This window comes from Argopecten irradians, chromosome 5 (genome assembly GCF_041381155.1).
Source record: "Argopecten irradians isolate NY chromosome 5, Ai_NY, whole genome shotgun sequence".
Lineage (NCBI taxonomy): Eukaryota > Metazoa > Mollusca > Bivalvia > Pectinida > Pectinidae > Argopecten > Argopecten irradians.
The window spans coordinates 4,617,323-4,634,892 of record NC_091138.1 but is presented as its reverse complement, the minus strand read 5'-3'; the positions used below and the strand labels follow the sequence as shown (position 1 = coordinate 4,634,892).

The following is a 17,570-nucleotide window of genomic DNA, read 5'->3' as shown; positions in this document are numbered from 1 at the left end:
CTTCATGTGTTGTTTTTATTTATTGACCATATTAACATGCTGATTGTATTATATACTACATGTAGATCACTGGCTTAAAAATGCATATATACGGATCAGGAGTGTTATATTGTATACATTGTCAGTGACGCGGCGGAAAAGTTGAATATTCATATGCTTGACCAGATTGGAGTTCATAGCCTGATATTGTCCATCTGGTTTAACATAGATCAAATGGGAAACTGAAAGTAGAATGGAAATATAATGATAAGATTAGCTATTGGTAAATGTCTGATTAAATGACTGCAAGTGTACTTGGTAGAGCACTGCGGGCCTATAGTCCTAGTATATGTTTCGTTTGTGGCAGATAGATCAGAGTTTAATCATTTTCATACTCTCTCCCGTTACAAATCAATTGCATAATAAGATTTGGTTCAATGAACTTTGCTTTTGTAATGAGAGCAGAGCTGTAGCCAGACTAGGACTGGATTCTGGGACCTTACACAACCACAATTATACTGGTCTGCAGGTTGATTACTAGCTATAGGTCCTAATGTTTGACCCTGGTCTTTGAATCCTTCCACACTATATTTTACTTTCTCTTTAATGACGACTATTTTCATCTGATTACTTGTCTGTAACAATTTATTTAATGCAGTATACCACAGATTTGTTAACTTATGGTGGCAAATTAAAATATTTTAATATCAGCTTAGCTAGGGCTCAAGCAAACTATTTCAAATATCACATTTACCAAACTTATATGACAGAGTTATAGTACCTTAGTTAATAATAAAACATATCGGTGTTGTCTCCATATTAATACTGTCTATCGTTTCTAGGCCCAGATGTCCAAAAGGTGGATTAGGCTATAATCACATCAGTTTAACAACAATTTTCAAATCACTTAAGGATGTACACCTCTAAAAAGTCAAAATTTTCTTGTATTAAACTTTTTTTCTCATATAGATTTTTGGACAAAGGAGTTCATACCATAAAAGAAAATGGAAGAAAAAACATATGTCCGTGTGCTCGTTTTTGAGCTTTTGTCACTCAAAGACACCTAGTTGACAAAATATTGGATTTTATGGGAATTTTGCCGTTTTGACCATATAAGATAGAGATTAAAGCCATAATTTCCTAATGAGGTGTTTGATATGTATGAATGTTTGTAGAATTCATTTTCTAGTAGTCTTCTTTAAAAATATACCAGTTTTGATCAATTAGACTAATATTTTTTCTCAGAATAACAACATATGCTACCCCTACCCCTTAATTTTGTGCTACCAAATGCACCATTTTCAGCCATTTTTGCCAAATTTAACCGTTTATAGAAAAAGTTCTGGTATTAAACTTTTGTTATTATTTTGCATATCAATAGGGAAACGGTTGTTCTTTCTAAATCAGGAAGAAAAATTGGGGGTCCGTGTGCTTACTTTTTTGCCCCATTTGAATTTTTGTTATTTTTCAGTATTTTAGAGTAAAAAATAAAAGTGCCCAAATTACCATTAAATGTAAAAATAAAGTCACAAAAGTGTATCGTTTCACATATTAATGCTCAATATTTTAATTACTACGAACCTAGTAACGATTTGCAGCAAAAATTAGCTAAATACAGCTAAAAATGCTGGCGCAGTAATGATTTAAATAAAAACAATTTCATTAAAAAATGGTAAAACTGTGGCTCTACTTGAAGCAAAAAAAGACACAATTTCAAAATGGCCGCCAAATGGGCCATTTCTTAAAATCCCCATATAAAAAAATCTACTAAAAATAGAAATGTAATTTTTTGACAAAATTTGCATCTGGCAACTTGCTACACATACTGATAAATTATATTTGAAAATCTCATAACATCTTTGGTCTATGTTGAAACGAGACTTCAACGGGACTGAAACCTCAGAAGAATACATCCTTAAGATAAAATCATTTCTATTAAAATGAGTACAGTACAAATTTTACATAATGTTAAAGATGCTCCATCGCTGACAAATGGTATTTATTCACAATCAAAAACAGAAGTAGACGATTTAGTATTTTTCTTCAGTTACAAAAGTTACTTACTTTACACCATCCCAAAAACATTCTGTGGCACTAGTACTACATCCTATATGAAATGAAGAACTGATGGCGCCTGCACCAAAGGCAAAATAAATTTTAAATAAAATGTTTTTTTACCGTTATATTATTTTTTGTGTTAATTATGCATAAATAGACATGATTAAACACTAATTATTGTTCAAATGATGAATATAATTTATGCTCTGTCGGTGGAAGAGCATCTTTAAGGATTTTGGATGACTCCATTCTTTACTACTTGCTGATTTTAGTGAAGATATAGGCCTAATTACAGGTTTTTGCAGAAAATGAGAAATGAAAATTTCACTAATCATCATAGATGATAAGGCCAAACAAAAAATTATGTATGTTTAGGGTACCCGACCGACCCTGATTTTTAACCCCCCCCCCCCCTCGACCCTAATTTTTTTTCCATTTTTCTACGAAAAAAAAAATAAAAAAATTGAAAGTCGCGTATTCGATCTCCGGCCATTATTTTAGAGTTAAAGACACTAAAAAAACCATGCCAAGAAACAGACATAGACTCTATTATTATTTTTTTGCCTAAATTAATTTTGTGCAAGTTTGTCTCTTACACTATTCCTTTGTCTAAAATCGTCTACTACATGTATCTTTCTTGTGATATACCGTAAGCAAATATAAGTATGTGCCTGATTCAAATTTAAAAATGAAATACTACGATTGCCTTGGCTTGAGTTGACCGTGGGAGGCTCCTTTAAAATATAGATATAGACATCCTCGAATGTGCCGCAACGGAAGTTGATGGTCACGTGATGCATACATAGACCCCGGCGAAAATGGCAACTTTGGAAGATAAAGCGATTTGGGATGATGGAGAGGTATATTTGGTTTATTATTTAACAATTATCTATTTCCATACAATATTTATATACAGTCTTTAAATGAAAGACATTATTGACCGAAGATATGTTCGAATTGCGTGTATTCGACAGTTTGAAAATTTTAGCGTTCAATTCCACTTTGTCATCCTCGCATTGTACAATCATGGTTTAATATTCTATCAGAAATTTAATTAACATAGTGTAGTAGCATACTTATATACAGGTGTCTTACTCAGTGAATACCATATTGGTGGTTTCAATGAGTTTTTAACATGTACGACATGATGTGTGAATATCTCTTGTCACAAATCTTGGAAGTGTGTGTGTGTGTGTGTGTGTGTGTGGGAGGGGGGGGGTTAGGTCTTTTCAATGGAATGGTGTTCTTCTGTATTAATATGTCACAGGTAACTAAATTCTGGTATTGTGTGTGACGGCTGGTGGCTTAGTTTCAGTGTCCTAGCTACTATTGTAGCGGAAAAGATGTCGCCCTTTTCTGCTACAACAGTAGCTAATGCCAATCTCGTCTTTAAAGTTTGGACACTGTGCATATTATGATAGACTCAAAATTGAAACAATACACTGTTTCTGGAATACAACATTCAGTCAGTTTAGTCATGTGACTTTTATCGCCATATGAATTAATTATCAAAACATATGGTAATAAATATAATCAGTATATGAAAAATGAATTTAGACACCACACTTAAGCATTGAACGTCTTTTAGTTGGCATTCATAGCCAATATGAATGCCAACTGGATAGAGGCAAATTTCATGGAGTAGCGCGCTTCATGTTGAATTTGCCTCTGTTTAGTTGGCATTCATATTGGCTATGAATGCCAACTGATCAAAGACGTTCAATGCTTATATTTACGTTTGGTTACAATTTTATTATTAAATCCCAAGGGGTTTTGCATAAATAATTAAATAATCATTCGTTATCATCATGGATTGAACAGCCATTAGAACAGCCGTCTTCCGTGATCGCTGGCATGACAACTTGTGTCGTCACAATGATAATGACGTCATAATAACTTAAAATAAGCGCTCAAAGTTCATTGTCTATATGACTGCCAACTGCGCTTAGTAAGGTTTCATAGTGGGACTTCAGTGAAAATGTAAATATATATAATAAATAAATGTTTAACATCTTTGTGAAGGGATCTCTCTCCAAATTTCACATGTAGGTTTCCCTGGGGTCCTAGTTGTGCATAGTACATTTTGGGACTGATCGGTCAACAAGATGGCAGACCGGCCGCCATCTGGGATTTTGGTAGTTAAGAGTTTGTTACTGCTATTTCTCAGAAAGTACTGAATGGGTTCCTTTTCAGATTTCTCAAATAGGTTCCCCTAGGGCCCTAGTTGTGCATAGTACATTTTGGGACTGATCGGTCAACAAGATGGCCGACTGGCCGCCATCTTGGATTTCATTGTTGAAGTTTGTTACTGCTGTTTCTCAGAAAGTACTGAAGCGATCTGTCCCAATTTTTATATGCAGTATGTTTGAAAAAGTTTGAAATGCAGGCAAAAGATTCATTTTTCCATAGATCATTATTTGGTGGGTGCCAAGATCCCCCCTGGGATCTCTTGTTTACTTCACTCGCCTAACCATATTAACCTTTTCTATCTCCCACTATAAGTGTCCCTTGTATCCTGCAATCGGCATATTGACCTCCTATAATTCTTTTCATGATTTTTCATTCTGTTTAGGAAAGCTTGGGTGAAGAAATATTGAGACTTTCCACAGATGAAATTGTCACAAGAACAAAGTTATTAGAAAATGAAATTAAAGTAAGTATTTACGCTTAGTAACTTTTGTTATACCAATTATTGAACATAATTGAATAAACAATCTACAAAGTGAAAACATTCTTTAAAATGAGTTATCTTTTACATCAAAAAGTGTAAAGTTTGACACTAGTGTCCACTGAAAATTGACCTTGGCTCCAAATACAAACAATTTTGTAAAGAGATATGTAAATCACATACAATTTAATATTTAAAATTCAATTGATATTCAGTGTTGTAAACTTGAATGACCATATTTGTTACGATTGTTTTTATATCGTTTTTGTAAGGAATATCATTTGTTGTTTGCAGATAATGAAAAGTGAAATTCTCCGTATCAACCATGATTTAACAGCAACAAAGGAAAAAATTAAAGAGAACACAGAAAAAATCAAAGTCAACAAGACCCTGCCATATTTAGTTTCAAATGTTATAGAGGTAAATCTTTTATCTAATTTATCTTGAATCAGTGCAATGAACATTGAAAAGTACAGGAATGTTCACAGATGAATTCAATTTTTTTAGAGTTGACATATACAGTCGAGACTGTCTGAGCGACCCCCTGTATGTAGCGACTCCCTGTCTTATGTGACCTTACTTGAGACCCCCCAACGTATTTTGCTATATAATGGGTCTGTTTTCAGCGAATCCCTGTCTTACGTGACAAGCGACCATGTTTTTACAACCCAAACATCACAAAAAGTCTGTTAAAAATCTATTAAAAAGGCTAGATATCATTCAGATATCTCTCAATACCAAACAATGGTAAACATTGACAATTAATAACGGAACACATTAAGTAAATTGGCATGTTTTATTTTGCCTACTGTATCATCCTATGGCTTGGCGTGGGTGACTCTCTTCTTGTTTTGTAAATGGCATTTACAACCAAACATAATTACGTTCCTTGATATGAGTAAACAGTCATTATAACTGCCATCCCTAAGTCAGGAACCCTATATTTTCTTCAAAAGTTTCATAACACCAAAAAGTCTTGTAAAAACAAATGCACACGACTTGGGCTTCTGTAATGGCCGCCATTTGGTAGCAGTGTACAGTAGATTTGTAAAATTCAGCAAATAAAGCCCAGGTTTTAAAATGTTACCTCTACTGTACAGTAGTAATGTTTTTTAATTTACACAACATCTGCAATTGTTTTGTAAAGGTTGTTTTCTGACAAGTGTGATTTTTGTATTTTTCTCAAGCCTGAAAAACCATGACACACAAATATTTTTTTTTTAATTGCAAAAAAGAAGAGATTTTTAACCCAAAATTGCACCCCCTCCAGATAGAATTTTTTTCTTGAACAAAGTTTATAATCAAGCATCAATGTATGTCAGCTTGTAATTTATAACTAGATCTAAATGATTTTTAATTAAAATAAAAACCTTTTTTTTATATTATCATTTTTTATTTGTTTTTTAAAAAATCAGGTAATTGATATATTTATAATGAAGAATAAATTTACAGACAATTAAAGACAGTTTTTTGTACAGTAATGTTGCGGATGAACTGGGACTGCCTTAAGTGACTCCCTGTCTTCTGTGACCTTTTTGTGATGGTCCCTTGGAAAGTCACATAAGACAGTCTCGACTGTATATTTAATGTTGATGTACTGTATATCTCTGTCCTTTACTTATTTTATTGAGAGGTTAGAGCTGTTTTCAATACACAATGTTTGGTACATATGTGATTAATTGTATAATACTAGTTTTTGCACATTAAGATTTAATATTAAGATTTAAATTAATATCAAATTTATTATTTACAAGAAGAGAAAAAAAACTATTGTTAATGTGATAACCTTTTCAGTTACTAGATATGGACCCCCAGGAGACGGGGGAGGAGGATGGCGCCAATATTGATCTGGACGCCCAGAGAAAGGGCAAGTGTGCAGTGATCAAAACCTCCACACGACAGGTAATATATAAAATCCACAAGACAGGTAATATATATGATCTTGAAAGAGTGATTATCATATGCCATGATACTTTATAAAATTTGTTCTATGTTTGCTCGCCCCATGAAACTTTATAAAATTTGTTCTATGTTTGCTCGCCAATAATCAGGAAAAGATTGTCTGATAGTTGCAAAAATAAGAATTATATTAAGTTCATAAAATCTGATATAAAGATCCAGCAAAACCGTTCATTTTGTTACACAATCATTGAAATTTTTTCATGCATTGTACATGTTTTCACAGTATTGTTGATATCATAACTTTACTGTGGGGCCTACAGCCTGCCACAGCCAAGAAGTCTGTTAGCAGATAATGAGGTTATATTTCTGTAACTTTATGATAAAATGCCATTTGATGAACAAACTCTACAGTTGTACTTTATTTTATTTTTTTTTGTAAATTCAAATATTTCATGGAATTGGGAGTTAAACAATATTGGATTTCAGTAATGTTTCTGAACTGTAATGATTCTTAACGCTTCAATATAGATGTATATTTGTTTTTATTTCAGACCTATTTTCTACCTGTTATTGGACTGGTGGATCCTGAGAAATTAAATCCTGGTGACCTCGTGGTATGTGTTTCAGTCATCTTTGTGCTCCATAGGGATTTATCTAACAATAATTAGACATTTGTCACCAATTGAAAGTCTGGCATATATATATTTCCTGCAAATATTTTTCAAATAAAGATTAGTTCATACCTTTGCTGAAACAGGGATATTGATTGCTGCTGGTTGTCCTTTCATCTGGTGATTTATCATGCTTTGCTAATAGTTTTTCTTCACATGTGTTTCGAAAGGTCAAAAAGCCGCAGGGCTTTGACTAAATTAGATCATTTCAGAAACTAGACATATCATTATTTCATGAATAAGTGAAACTGCTACGTGTTTTTTTTCTTAAATCTTTAATAAGTTTAAACACTTAAGGACTTGACCTTATTCTGTTTTCAATATTAAGTTGGTAATTTTCATATGTTTTGTATTCTTTATTATGTAGAGGTGAAATGACATATTTACACATCCAACCTTAAAAATGATTAATTATCTGCTTTTATCCACATATTAAAATCACTCTTTCCCAGTGAAAGGGAAGTAGCTTTGATCATATAATGTTGTAGTTGTTCAATATTGATTTTGATTTAATATAGGGGGTGAACAAAGACTCCTACTTGGTACTGGAAACCCTTCCTCAAGAGTAAGTCAACCTGTAGAACAATAGTGAAGTAACTCAACTATATAACGTTTCTCCAAACAATTGTTTTAGTGCTTGGTTTCTGTTTTGCATACTTTAAACAGCTGTTGTCATGAAGGTTATACAAAGTTTTGATGTTAGAGAAAGTCTGAGTTCACAGAGAAAATAGATCCAAACTTCTGCTAATACCTAGTAATTTCACATGGACTTTCAACACATGACACAGAGGTGGAATGCAATTTGTAGAATGTCTAACAATTCATCCTCTTTGTTAGCAATCGCACATATGTGCTGATTTAAATGTTATTAGCCCACCATCATCAGATGGTGGGCTATTCAAATCGCCTTTCGTCCGTGGTCCGTCGTCCGTCCGTCTGTCCTTCCGTCCGTCCGTCCTTCCGTCCGTCCGTTAACAATTCTTGTTACCGCTATTTCTCAGAAAGTACTGAAGGGATCTTTCTCAAGTTTCACATGTAGGTTCCCCTAGGGCCCTAGTTGTGCATATTGCATTTTGGGACCAATCGGTCAACAAGATGGCCGACTGGCGGCCATCTTGGATTTTGATAGTTAAAGTTTGTTACCGCTATTTCTCAGAAAGTTCAAAAGGGATCTTTCTCAAATTTCACATGTAGGTTCCCCTAGGGCCCTAGTTGTGCATATTGCATTTTGGGACCAATCGGTCAACAAGATGGCCGACTGGCGGCCATCTTGGATTTTGATAGTTAAAGTTTGTTACCGCTATTTCTCAGAAAGTTTAAAAGGGATCTTTCTCAAATTTCAGATGTAGGTTCCCCTAGGGCCCTAGTTGTGCATATTGCATTTTGGGACCAATCGGTCAACAAGATGGCCGACTGGCGGCCATCTTGGATTTTGAGTTTGTTACCGCTATTTCCCAGAAAGTACTGAAGGGATCTTTCTCAAATTTCATATGTAGGTTCCCCTAGGGCCCTAGTTGTGCATATTGCATTTTGGGACCAATCTGTCAACAAGATGGCCGACTGGCGGCCATCTTGGATTTTGATAGTTAAAGTTTGTTACCGCTATTTCCCAGAAAGTACTGAAGGGATCTTTCTCAAATTTCATATGTAGGTTCCCCTAGGGCCCTTGTTGTGCATATTGCATTTTGGGACCAATCTGTCAACAAGATGGCCGACTGACGGCCATCTTTGATTTTGATAGTTAAAGTTTGTTACCTCTATTTCTCAGAAAGTACTGAAGGGATCTCTCTCAAATTTCATATGCATGTTCCCCTTGAACCCTAGTTGTGCATATTGCATTTTGGGAGCGATCTGTCAACAAGATAGCCGACCGGCGGCCATCATGGATTTTGATAGTTAAAGATTGTTACCGCTATTTCCCAGAAAGTACTGAAGGAATCTTTCTCAAATTTCATATGTAGGTTCCCCTAGGACCCTAGTTGTGCATATTGCATTTTGGGACAGATCGGTCAACAAGATGGCCGACTGGCGGCCATCTTGGATTTTGATAGTTAAAGTTTGTTACCTCTATTTCTCAGAAAGTACTGAAGGAATCTTTCTCAAATTTCATATGTAGGCTCCCCTAGGACCCTAGTTGTGCATATTGCTTTTTGGGACAGATCGGTCAACAAGATGGCCGACTGGCGGCCATCTTGGATTTTGATAGTTAAAGTTTGTTACCGCTATTTCTCAGAAAGTACTGAAGGGATCTTTCTCAAATTTCATGTGCAGGTTCCTGAAGGGGTCTAGTGCACATTCGGACTTATCGGTCAGCAAGATGATCGACAGGTAGCCATCTTTGATTTTGATAATTGAAGTTTGTTACTGCTACATATCTCAGAAAGTACTGAAAGGATCTTTCTCAAGTTTCATATATAGTATGTAGTAAAAGTTTGAAAAGCAGGGAAAAGATCCCTCTTTCTGTTGTCAGACATAGATCATTCTTTGGTGGGCGCCAAGATCCCTCTGGGATCTCTTGTTTTAAATAAATATTGGCCATTTTATCAAGAAAATCATTCATAATGTTGGGACAAGGAATTCTCTCCACAAACGAAATATTGGTAATGATGCAACTTAACTCTGGGAGCCCTCTTTATAAGAATTGACCATGTAATTCTGGTTGTACCAGGTTTGACTCGCGTGTGAAGGCTATGGAAGTAGACTTAACTCTGGTAGCCCTCTTTATTAGAATTGACCATGTAATTCTGGTTGTACCAGGTTTGACTCGCGTGTGAAGGCTATGGAAGTAGACTTAACTCTGGTAGCCCTCTTTATTAGAATTGACCATGTAATTCTGGTTGTACCAGGTTTGACTCGCGTGTGAAGGCTATGGAAGTAGACTTAACTCTGGTAGCCCTCTTTATTAGAATTGACCATGTAATTCTGGTTGTACCAGGTTTGACTCGCGTGTGAAGGCTATGGAAGTAGACTTAACTCTGGTAGCCCTCTTTATTAGAATTGACCATGTAATTCTGGTTGTACCAGGTTTGACTCGCGTGTGAAGGCTATGGAAGTAGACTTAACTCTGGTAGCCCTCTTTATTAGAATTGACCATGTAATTCTGGTTGTACCAGGTTTGACTCGCGTGTGAAGGCTATGGAAGTAGACTTAACTCTGGTAGCCCTCTTTATTAGAATTGACCATGTAATTCTGGTTGTACCAGGTTTGACTCGCGTGTGAAGGCTATGGAAGTAGACTTAACTCTGGTAGCCCTCTTTATTAGAATTGACCATGTAATTCTGGTTGTACCAGGTTTGACTCGCGTGTGAAGGCGATGGAAGTAGACTTAACTCTGGTAGCCCTCTTTATCAGAATTGACTATGTAATTCTGGTTGTACCAGGTTTGGCTCGCGTGTGAAGGCTATGGAAGTAGACTTAACTCTGGTAGCCCTCTTTATTAGAATTGACCATGTAATTCTGGTTGTACCAGGTTTGACTCGCGTGTGAAGGCTATGGAAGTAGACTTAACTCTGGTAGCCCTCTTTATTAGAATTGACCATGTAATTCTGGTTGTACCAGGTTTGACTCGCGTGTGAAGGCTATGGAAGTAGACTTAACTCTGGTAGCCCTCTTTATTAGAATTGACCATGTAATTCTGGTTGTACCAGGTTTGACTCGCGTGTGAAGGCTATGGAAGTAGACTTAACTCTGGTAGCCCTCTTTATTAGAATTGACCATGTAATTCTGGTTGTACCAGGTTTGACTCGCGTGTGAAGGCTATGGAAGTAGACTTAACTCTGGTAGCCCTCTTTATTAGAATTGACCATGTAATTCTGGTTGTACCAGGTTTGACTCGCGTGTGAAGGCTATGGAAGTAGACTTAACTCTGGTAGCCCTCTTTATTAGAATTGACCATGTAATTCTGGTTGTACCAGGTTTGACTCGCGTGTGAAGGCTATGGAAGTAGACTTAACTCTGGTAGCCCTCTTTATTAGAATTGACTATGTAATTCTGGTTGTACCAGGTTTGGCTCGCGTGTGAAGGCTATGGAAGTAGACTTAACTCTGGTAGCCCTCTTTATTAGAATTGACCATGTAATTCTGGTTGTACCAGGTTTGACTCGCGTGTGAAGGCTATGGAAGTAGACGAGAGACCAACAGAACAGTACTCAGACATTGGTGGACTGGACAAACAGATTCAGGAGGTAAGTTTTTTCATTTCATTAATTCTAGGTAAAAGAGGAAAAGACATTTTACAAGTGAATTGTCAGTCTTATGTGGAGTCAAAAATGATTAGTAAGCAAGAGATTGATTTCCTAACAGTTTGTGACATTAACTATTTTCGCTGCTAGTCATTTGGACTAGTAAATTTAATCACTAGTCCAACCTAAATATATACAGTCGTTTTGCTTCAGCACTTCAGTCATCATCACTTTACAATTTGTGATCCTAAGTACAGTCTGAATATATACGTTCATGAACGCAAATTATCAAAAAATGACGCAATCTGACTGAAATAATCGCATACAGAATACACTGAAAATGTGTTGAAAATGCAATTGAACATCATTATTGTGAATAGAGCATTTTAGACCGATTTTAATCGGGTGGAGGACAACTAGTCCAATCGGACTACAACTAGTCCAATCGGACTAGTTCATTACAATTGGCACTAGTCTGCCAATAAAATTACTAGTCGTGGGCATCGGACTAGTGCTTAAGTTGTAGACTGTCCTAAAGCAATATTTAACATTTGGTTCTTTAGATAGTATGAACATTGGAAAGATAATTGAAAAGATTGTTGTTAACATTAATGTTTAGAAACACATATAATGACAGATTTGTAAGCATCATGTTATGAAAAAATCTATATTAGACCCAATAATTTCCACCGAGTAGAATTTAAAATGTCGTAACTATCTTCCATTTCAGTTAATAGAAGCAGTTGTTTTACCGATGACTCACAGAGAGAGATTTGAAGCTCTTGGTGTACAGCCCCCTAAAGGTAATAACACGAGATCAACTGCACGTGTGTAATGTTGTTGGAAGCAGGTGCTCTTAGTTTAATATATGATTCTGTAAATATCTTTCTAATATATGTACTTGCCCCATAAAATTATGATACATTGTTTATAGGTTATTGCATTGATAGATATTCTGAGATTACAAATCTGATCATGTACTTTACTGCCTTTAGGTGTGTTGCTATATGGTGCCCCTGGGACGGGGAAAACTTTATTAGCCAGGGCATGTGCTGCACAAACAAAATCCACCTTTCTGAAGCTTGCTGGGCCTCAGCTGGTACAGATGTTCATCGGAGATGGAGCCAAACTTGTAAGGGATGCCTTTGCACTCGCCAAAGAAAAACAGCCAGCTATTATCTTCATTGATGAGTTAGATGCTATTGGTAAGGCATTATATTACTGATACATGAATTAATAAATAGATTGATAGCATTTCAAAAGTCAGAAGAGTTTCCTGAGATATCATCCATTTAATTGTGAAAAAGCTGAAGACAGAAACGTATAAGGAAGTAGTGTATATATATTTTTTGTAATTAGGTACCAAGCGTTTTGACTCTGAGAAAGCTGGAGACAGAGAGGTACAGAGAACCATGTTGGAACTCCTTAACCAGATGGATGGATTCCAGCCTAATGCACAAATCAAGGTACTTAATAACTAATAATTGGATCTTAAAGCATTTGGGAAAAAATATTCAACTAGAGACGTTAAATTTTGAAATGTTAATATTTTGTGTTTAATGTAAATTAGTGATTTTTTATTTACTATTGAATCACATTTTGTATAATCAGGGGTGTACAATTCCAAAAATTTTGCACTAGCCCAAGGGCTAGTACCAACAATTTTTCACTAGCCCTGATCAGAATTCTACTAGCCCTATTTTTCGTTCATTTTCATATGCACATTTTACTCGATCTGGATTTTGTACAAACCTGTACAAAACAAATACATGTCTAAACAGTGTGTTAAATACCATATCTGCTAATAAAGATATCACACAGATTGTTTCACAGGAACCAGGTATTCATATAATAGTGAAAACATTATTGAGTCGATATTGATAATGCAACAATGCCATCGCATGCAAAATATTTCAGATTTGAAATTATAGTTCTTATATCACTCAAATATTTGCTTTAAAACTATCATTAAATGTAAAGAAAGAAAACATAATCAGTATATCTATTAAAGTTTAACTTTGATATTAAAGCTTAGCAAGGAAATATAACATGAATACAATCAGTATTAAATATCTGCTGTTTTCATTTTATATGTAATATGAACTTATTAGAATTTAGTAAATAGTACAGTTCATGAAATTTTTGTAACAAAATCTTGAAGTAAAATTACTTTTTACTGATCTTACTTATTTTCCATGATTTTTATGAGTATTAAAAAAAAACTCCATTTTATTTAGTAACATTTGCATGAGATTTGAATAAAATGTTGCCAATTTCATAATTTCATATAAATTATTTCCAAGAACTGTACACAAATTCAACTTGACAATTTACAATAAAATATTTTGTAAATGATTATTAAATTGCACTGCTAATTTTCATTTACAAGATTTCAATTCTATTTAAGTTATTTTGAAAAACATTTAGTGAATTTATTTTTTGTCAATGAACTAAGCATACCTATATATGTATAGATCTGCAAGTGCACAGGACTAAAAATTACCATTATTTTATACTTCAAAACGATCCTCTATCCATCTCACAGCAGTAGTACTTTCTGAATCCAACCCTCATATACTTAAATTTATAACACTAAAATGATAGTGATGCTAAATAATATAACAGTCACTTCATAATTAATTTTTATCTAGAGTCTAGAAATCTAGATTTTCCCGTTCCCTGTCTGTCAACAACATCGGCAAACACATGGCCATCTGGGTCACTCAAGCGCTTAACTTTCACCAATTACATAACAAAGCGTTTGATGCACCTAGATGAAAAATGTTATTTACGTTTGGGAACCATCTGTGGTTGTAAAACTACATTCATGATATTTTCGCTTCAGTTTTGACCAAACATTTACTGCTAGTAGAATTCTGAACAGCAATAGAAGGCTAAACTGCTGATTTACGACTAAATTTCAATGTAAAGATTTTTATCAGGAAATTTCCACTAGCCCACGGGCTAGTAATGATCGTGACGCCACTAGCCCTGACCTGAAATTCACTAGCCCCGGACGTCGGGCTAGTGGAATTGTACACCCCTGATAATAATTAATATAAAGTTTTGAATATTTTTTTTTCTCGTTCGGGTCACTCCAGATGTAGTAATGGTACTTTACATTTTGTGTTTCAGGTAATTGCTGCCACAAACCGAGTTGACATCCTTGACCCTGCTCTGCTTCGTTCTGGTCGATTAGACAGGAAGATAGAGTTCCCTCACCCTAATGAGGAGGCAAGAGCACGTATCCTACAGATCCACTCTAGGAAAATGAATGTCAGGTAAGGTTGCTGTTTTCCTAAATCATGCACAATGTTTAATTGTACAGTGGAACTCCCCTAAACCGATCATGGTCGGTGCATAGAATTTCGGCTGGTTTAGAGAAGGTTCGGTTTGGAAAAGTGAACCGAATATTGATCATTAAGATCCGGATTTTATTGATCGGAAGTCGTTTTCTACACTACACTGTACTGCCTAGTGTTCGTTATAACCGACTGATATTGATTGTTAATGTAAATGTTATCACAAAAGAGAAAATCATACGATTAAAAGGAATGGTTTACAACAATCTTGACTTTGTTGCTGCTTACAAATGCAGTTAGTTGCGTGAATTTTCTTGAGGATGTTCCCGTCTGAACTAACCTACATACGGCTAATTGCTTCCGGTTACGTCAAGAATCAAATTAAGTATGGTCTAATTACACGATGATCAGTCGGTGCCGGGCATTATATGACAAAACAATACATGGCTTCGGCTTCTTCATACAGATAATTTATGTTATCCGACAACAGGTAATTAAGTAACCCATGTGAGACTCTCAAAATTGAATACAAAACTTTCTGCTTATTACTAGCTCTAGATTTGCTTGTTTTCCTACGGTACACAAACCGTGAGTGCACGTGGTAGACCTTCGTTAAATATCTAAACAATAAACATGATTAAATAATTACACCACCATGTCCTGTATAATTACCGTGTACATATACCTATAGCCTTCACACCTGTATACATGCCCCAGGACATGGCATGAGACAACTATGGATACAGGTACATGTGTATTTCATGGTCGGTTGATCAGACCTCAATGCAAACTATCGGTGTCGCTCAGGTAAGGCCGGTTTTTAGAAGTGTATTTTAGTTATATTTGACTATTCCAATCTCAAAATCGGTCCGGTATTCGGAATTGGGAGGGATCAGTTTTGTTTACTATTGATAAAGACGAATTTATTCGGTACATGACATCCATGTTCGGTTTCTTGAGGTGATCGGTTTTGAGAAGGTTCGGTTTTGGGAAGTTACACTGTACTTGCAGTGTATAGGGAAATAAACATATTTCAAGAGCATCTAATAGAATTTGCTCAACAAATGTAAACGAGGGTAGTCAAGATATTTAGATGGAAGATTTAGTATAGCCTTAATTATGAACTTTGGTCAAATATTGGTGAAATAGTTGTGTTTATTAATTTTTGTAATCTTGACCTGCCCAGTATGGAGTCTTCTGATATTTCTGTAAATGTTTCAGTCCACAACTATTACATGCGTTAGTGTATTTATGTAGAACTGAAAAATATTTAATTTTTGGTTTAAAAATCATTTACCCTTGTGGTTATTGATTTGGTATCTCTTCACTGATCAAGTTTATTTTTCTGATTTTAGTAAAGAAGTAAATTATGAGGAGTTGTCACGTTGTACTGATGACTTCAACGGAGCTCAACTGAAGGCTGTATGCGTGGAGGCGGTGAGTAATACATTAGGCTTAGATGATATGGTTCTTGTGTAGCTAATTCTCAGATAATACAAAAGGGATCATTCTCTTACATTGTCTATGACTTTTTCATGGTCCTTTAGTGTGTTAAATCCAAGCTTCTGCTGAAATATCACTTTGAACCAAAATTGAAAAGATTTACAACAAAGATGGTACATGTATTTCCTCATTTCCTTTCGTGATGTTCTTTATCATGATACATTTCTTTCTTATACATGTAATTTTTTTGCCAGGGATAGTCTGACAGTCAGGTTTTAGGAGTCAAATTTGTTTTGTTTTGACAGGGTATGATTGCTCTGAGGAGAGGAGCTACTGAGCTAGCCCACGAAGATTACATGGACGCCATTATAGAAGTACAGGCCAAAAAGAAGGCCAACTTACAATATTATGCATAATTAGTGCTGTTGGGGCGAGATTGATGAGACATTGTTAGGGGACAATCCACACGGCAAAGTGTTTATTTCTGGACTGAAATGTGTGGACAATACAAGTATACTGGAACTAGTGAAAGGAACTAGTAAAGTTCCAGTTCAATTCATGGTTAGTACTGGCGATCTGAAGAATGTCATAATTCACATTATCATGAATACATGTGTCTTTGTTGACAGTTTCTCTTGCTACTTCATATATGTCATGTTGATTGTAATTAAACAATGAAAAATCATTCTGCATTAATTTATTTTTAAGCAAATATGCATCTCTTAAGGGTCTTCTATAATGGATTTACATGGACCATTTTTTTGACTAGGAGCAAATTGGTCCATTACATTTTTTGTTTATCGTATCATATACATGTAGTTGCTTAACTTGTAATGTTTATCATGACCATATTGTGACTTGTTTGGAGTCCTTTCTGCTCCTGCTTTGTACTCAGCATAATAGGAGTAGGACAACTACCGGTAGTTAGTTAGTTAGTCGGTAAAAGGTACCATAATTTCCTGCATATTACCTGCCCTGGGGTAAAGCCTGTGGGAAGCAAAATCAAGCATTTTCTATGATTTTGTTAAACAAATTCCAGATAACCTGCACCGGCATATTGGCCGCGGGTTTTGCAATGTATTCATGTACTGACAATGACACCTTAGTCTAAATGTTATGTTGATTTCATTTGGAAAAGGGGTATTATAGATAAAATCTGATGGCTTCTGATGGCAGCTCTATTGACAGCTTACAGGCAATATGCAAGAAATTACGGTAACCATATGGAGTGTTGTTGTGTCTCGGACAGCATGCTTCCACTATCACAGGCAGACACAAATATAAATCCTAAAACATGCATACACATCACACATTATTATACGTCTGATACACGGGGGACGCCCTTTATAACTATAAATGACCCTCGG

General features: G+C 35.4%; 1 protein-coding gene across 1 annotated transcript; it reads left to right on the top strand.

Moving 5' to 3' along the window:
* The first annotated feature begins 2,767 nt into the window (after nucleotides 1-2,767).
* On the top strand, nucleotides 2,768-16,888 carry LOC138322696 (26S proteasome regulatory subunit 6A-B). The gene is made up of 13 exons (XM_069266730.1): nucleotides 2,768-2,897; nucleotides 4,610-4,690; nucleotides 5,000-5,125; nucleotides 6,500-6,607; nucleotides 7,159-7,221; nucleotides 7,797-7,843; nucleotides 11,371-11,461; nucleotides 12,189-12,261; nucleotides 12,454-12,663; nucleotides 12,818-12,924; nucleotides 14,594-14,739; nucleotides 16,116-16,197; nucleotides 16,509-16,888. The coding sequence occupies exons 1-13, from the start codon at nucleotides 2,856-2,858 to the stop codon at nucleotides 16,617-16,619; spliced, it is 1,287 nt and encodes a 428-aa protein (XP_069122831.1). The 5' UTR covers nucleotides 2,768-2,855; the 3' UTR covers nucleotides 16,620-16,888.
* Nucleotides 16,889-17,570: the final 682 nt, after the last annotated feature.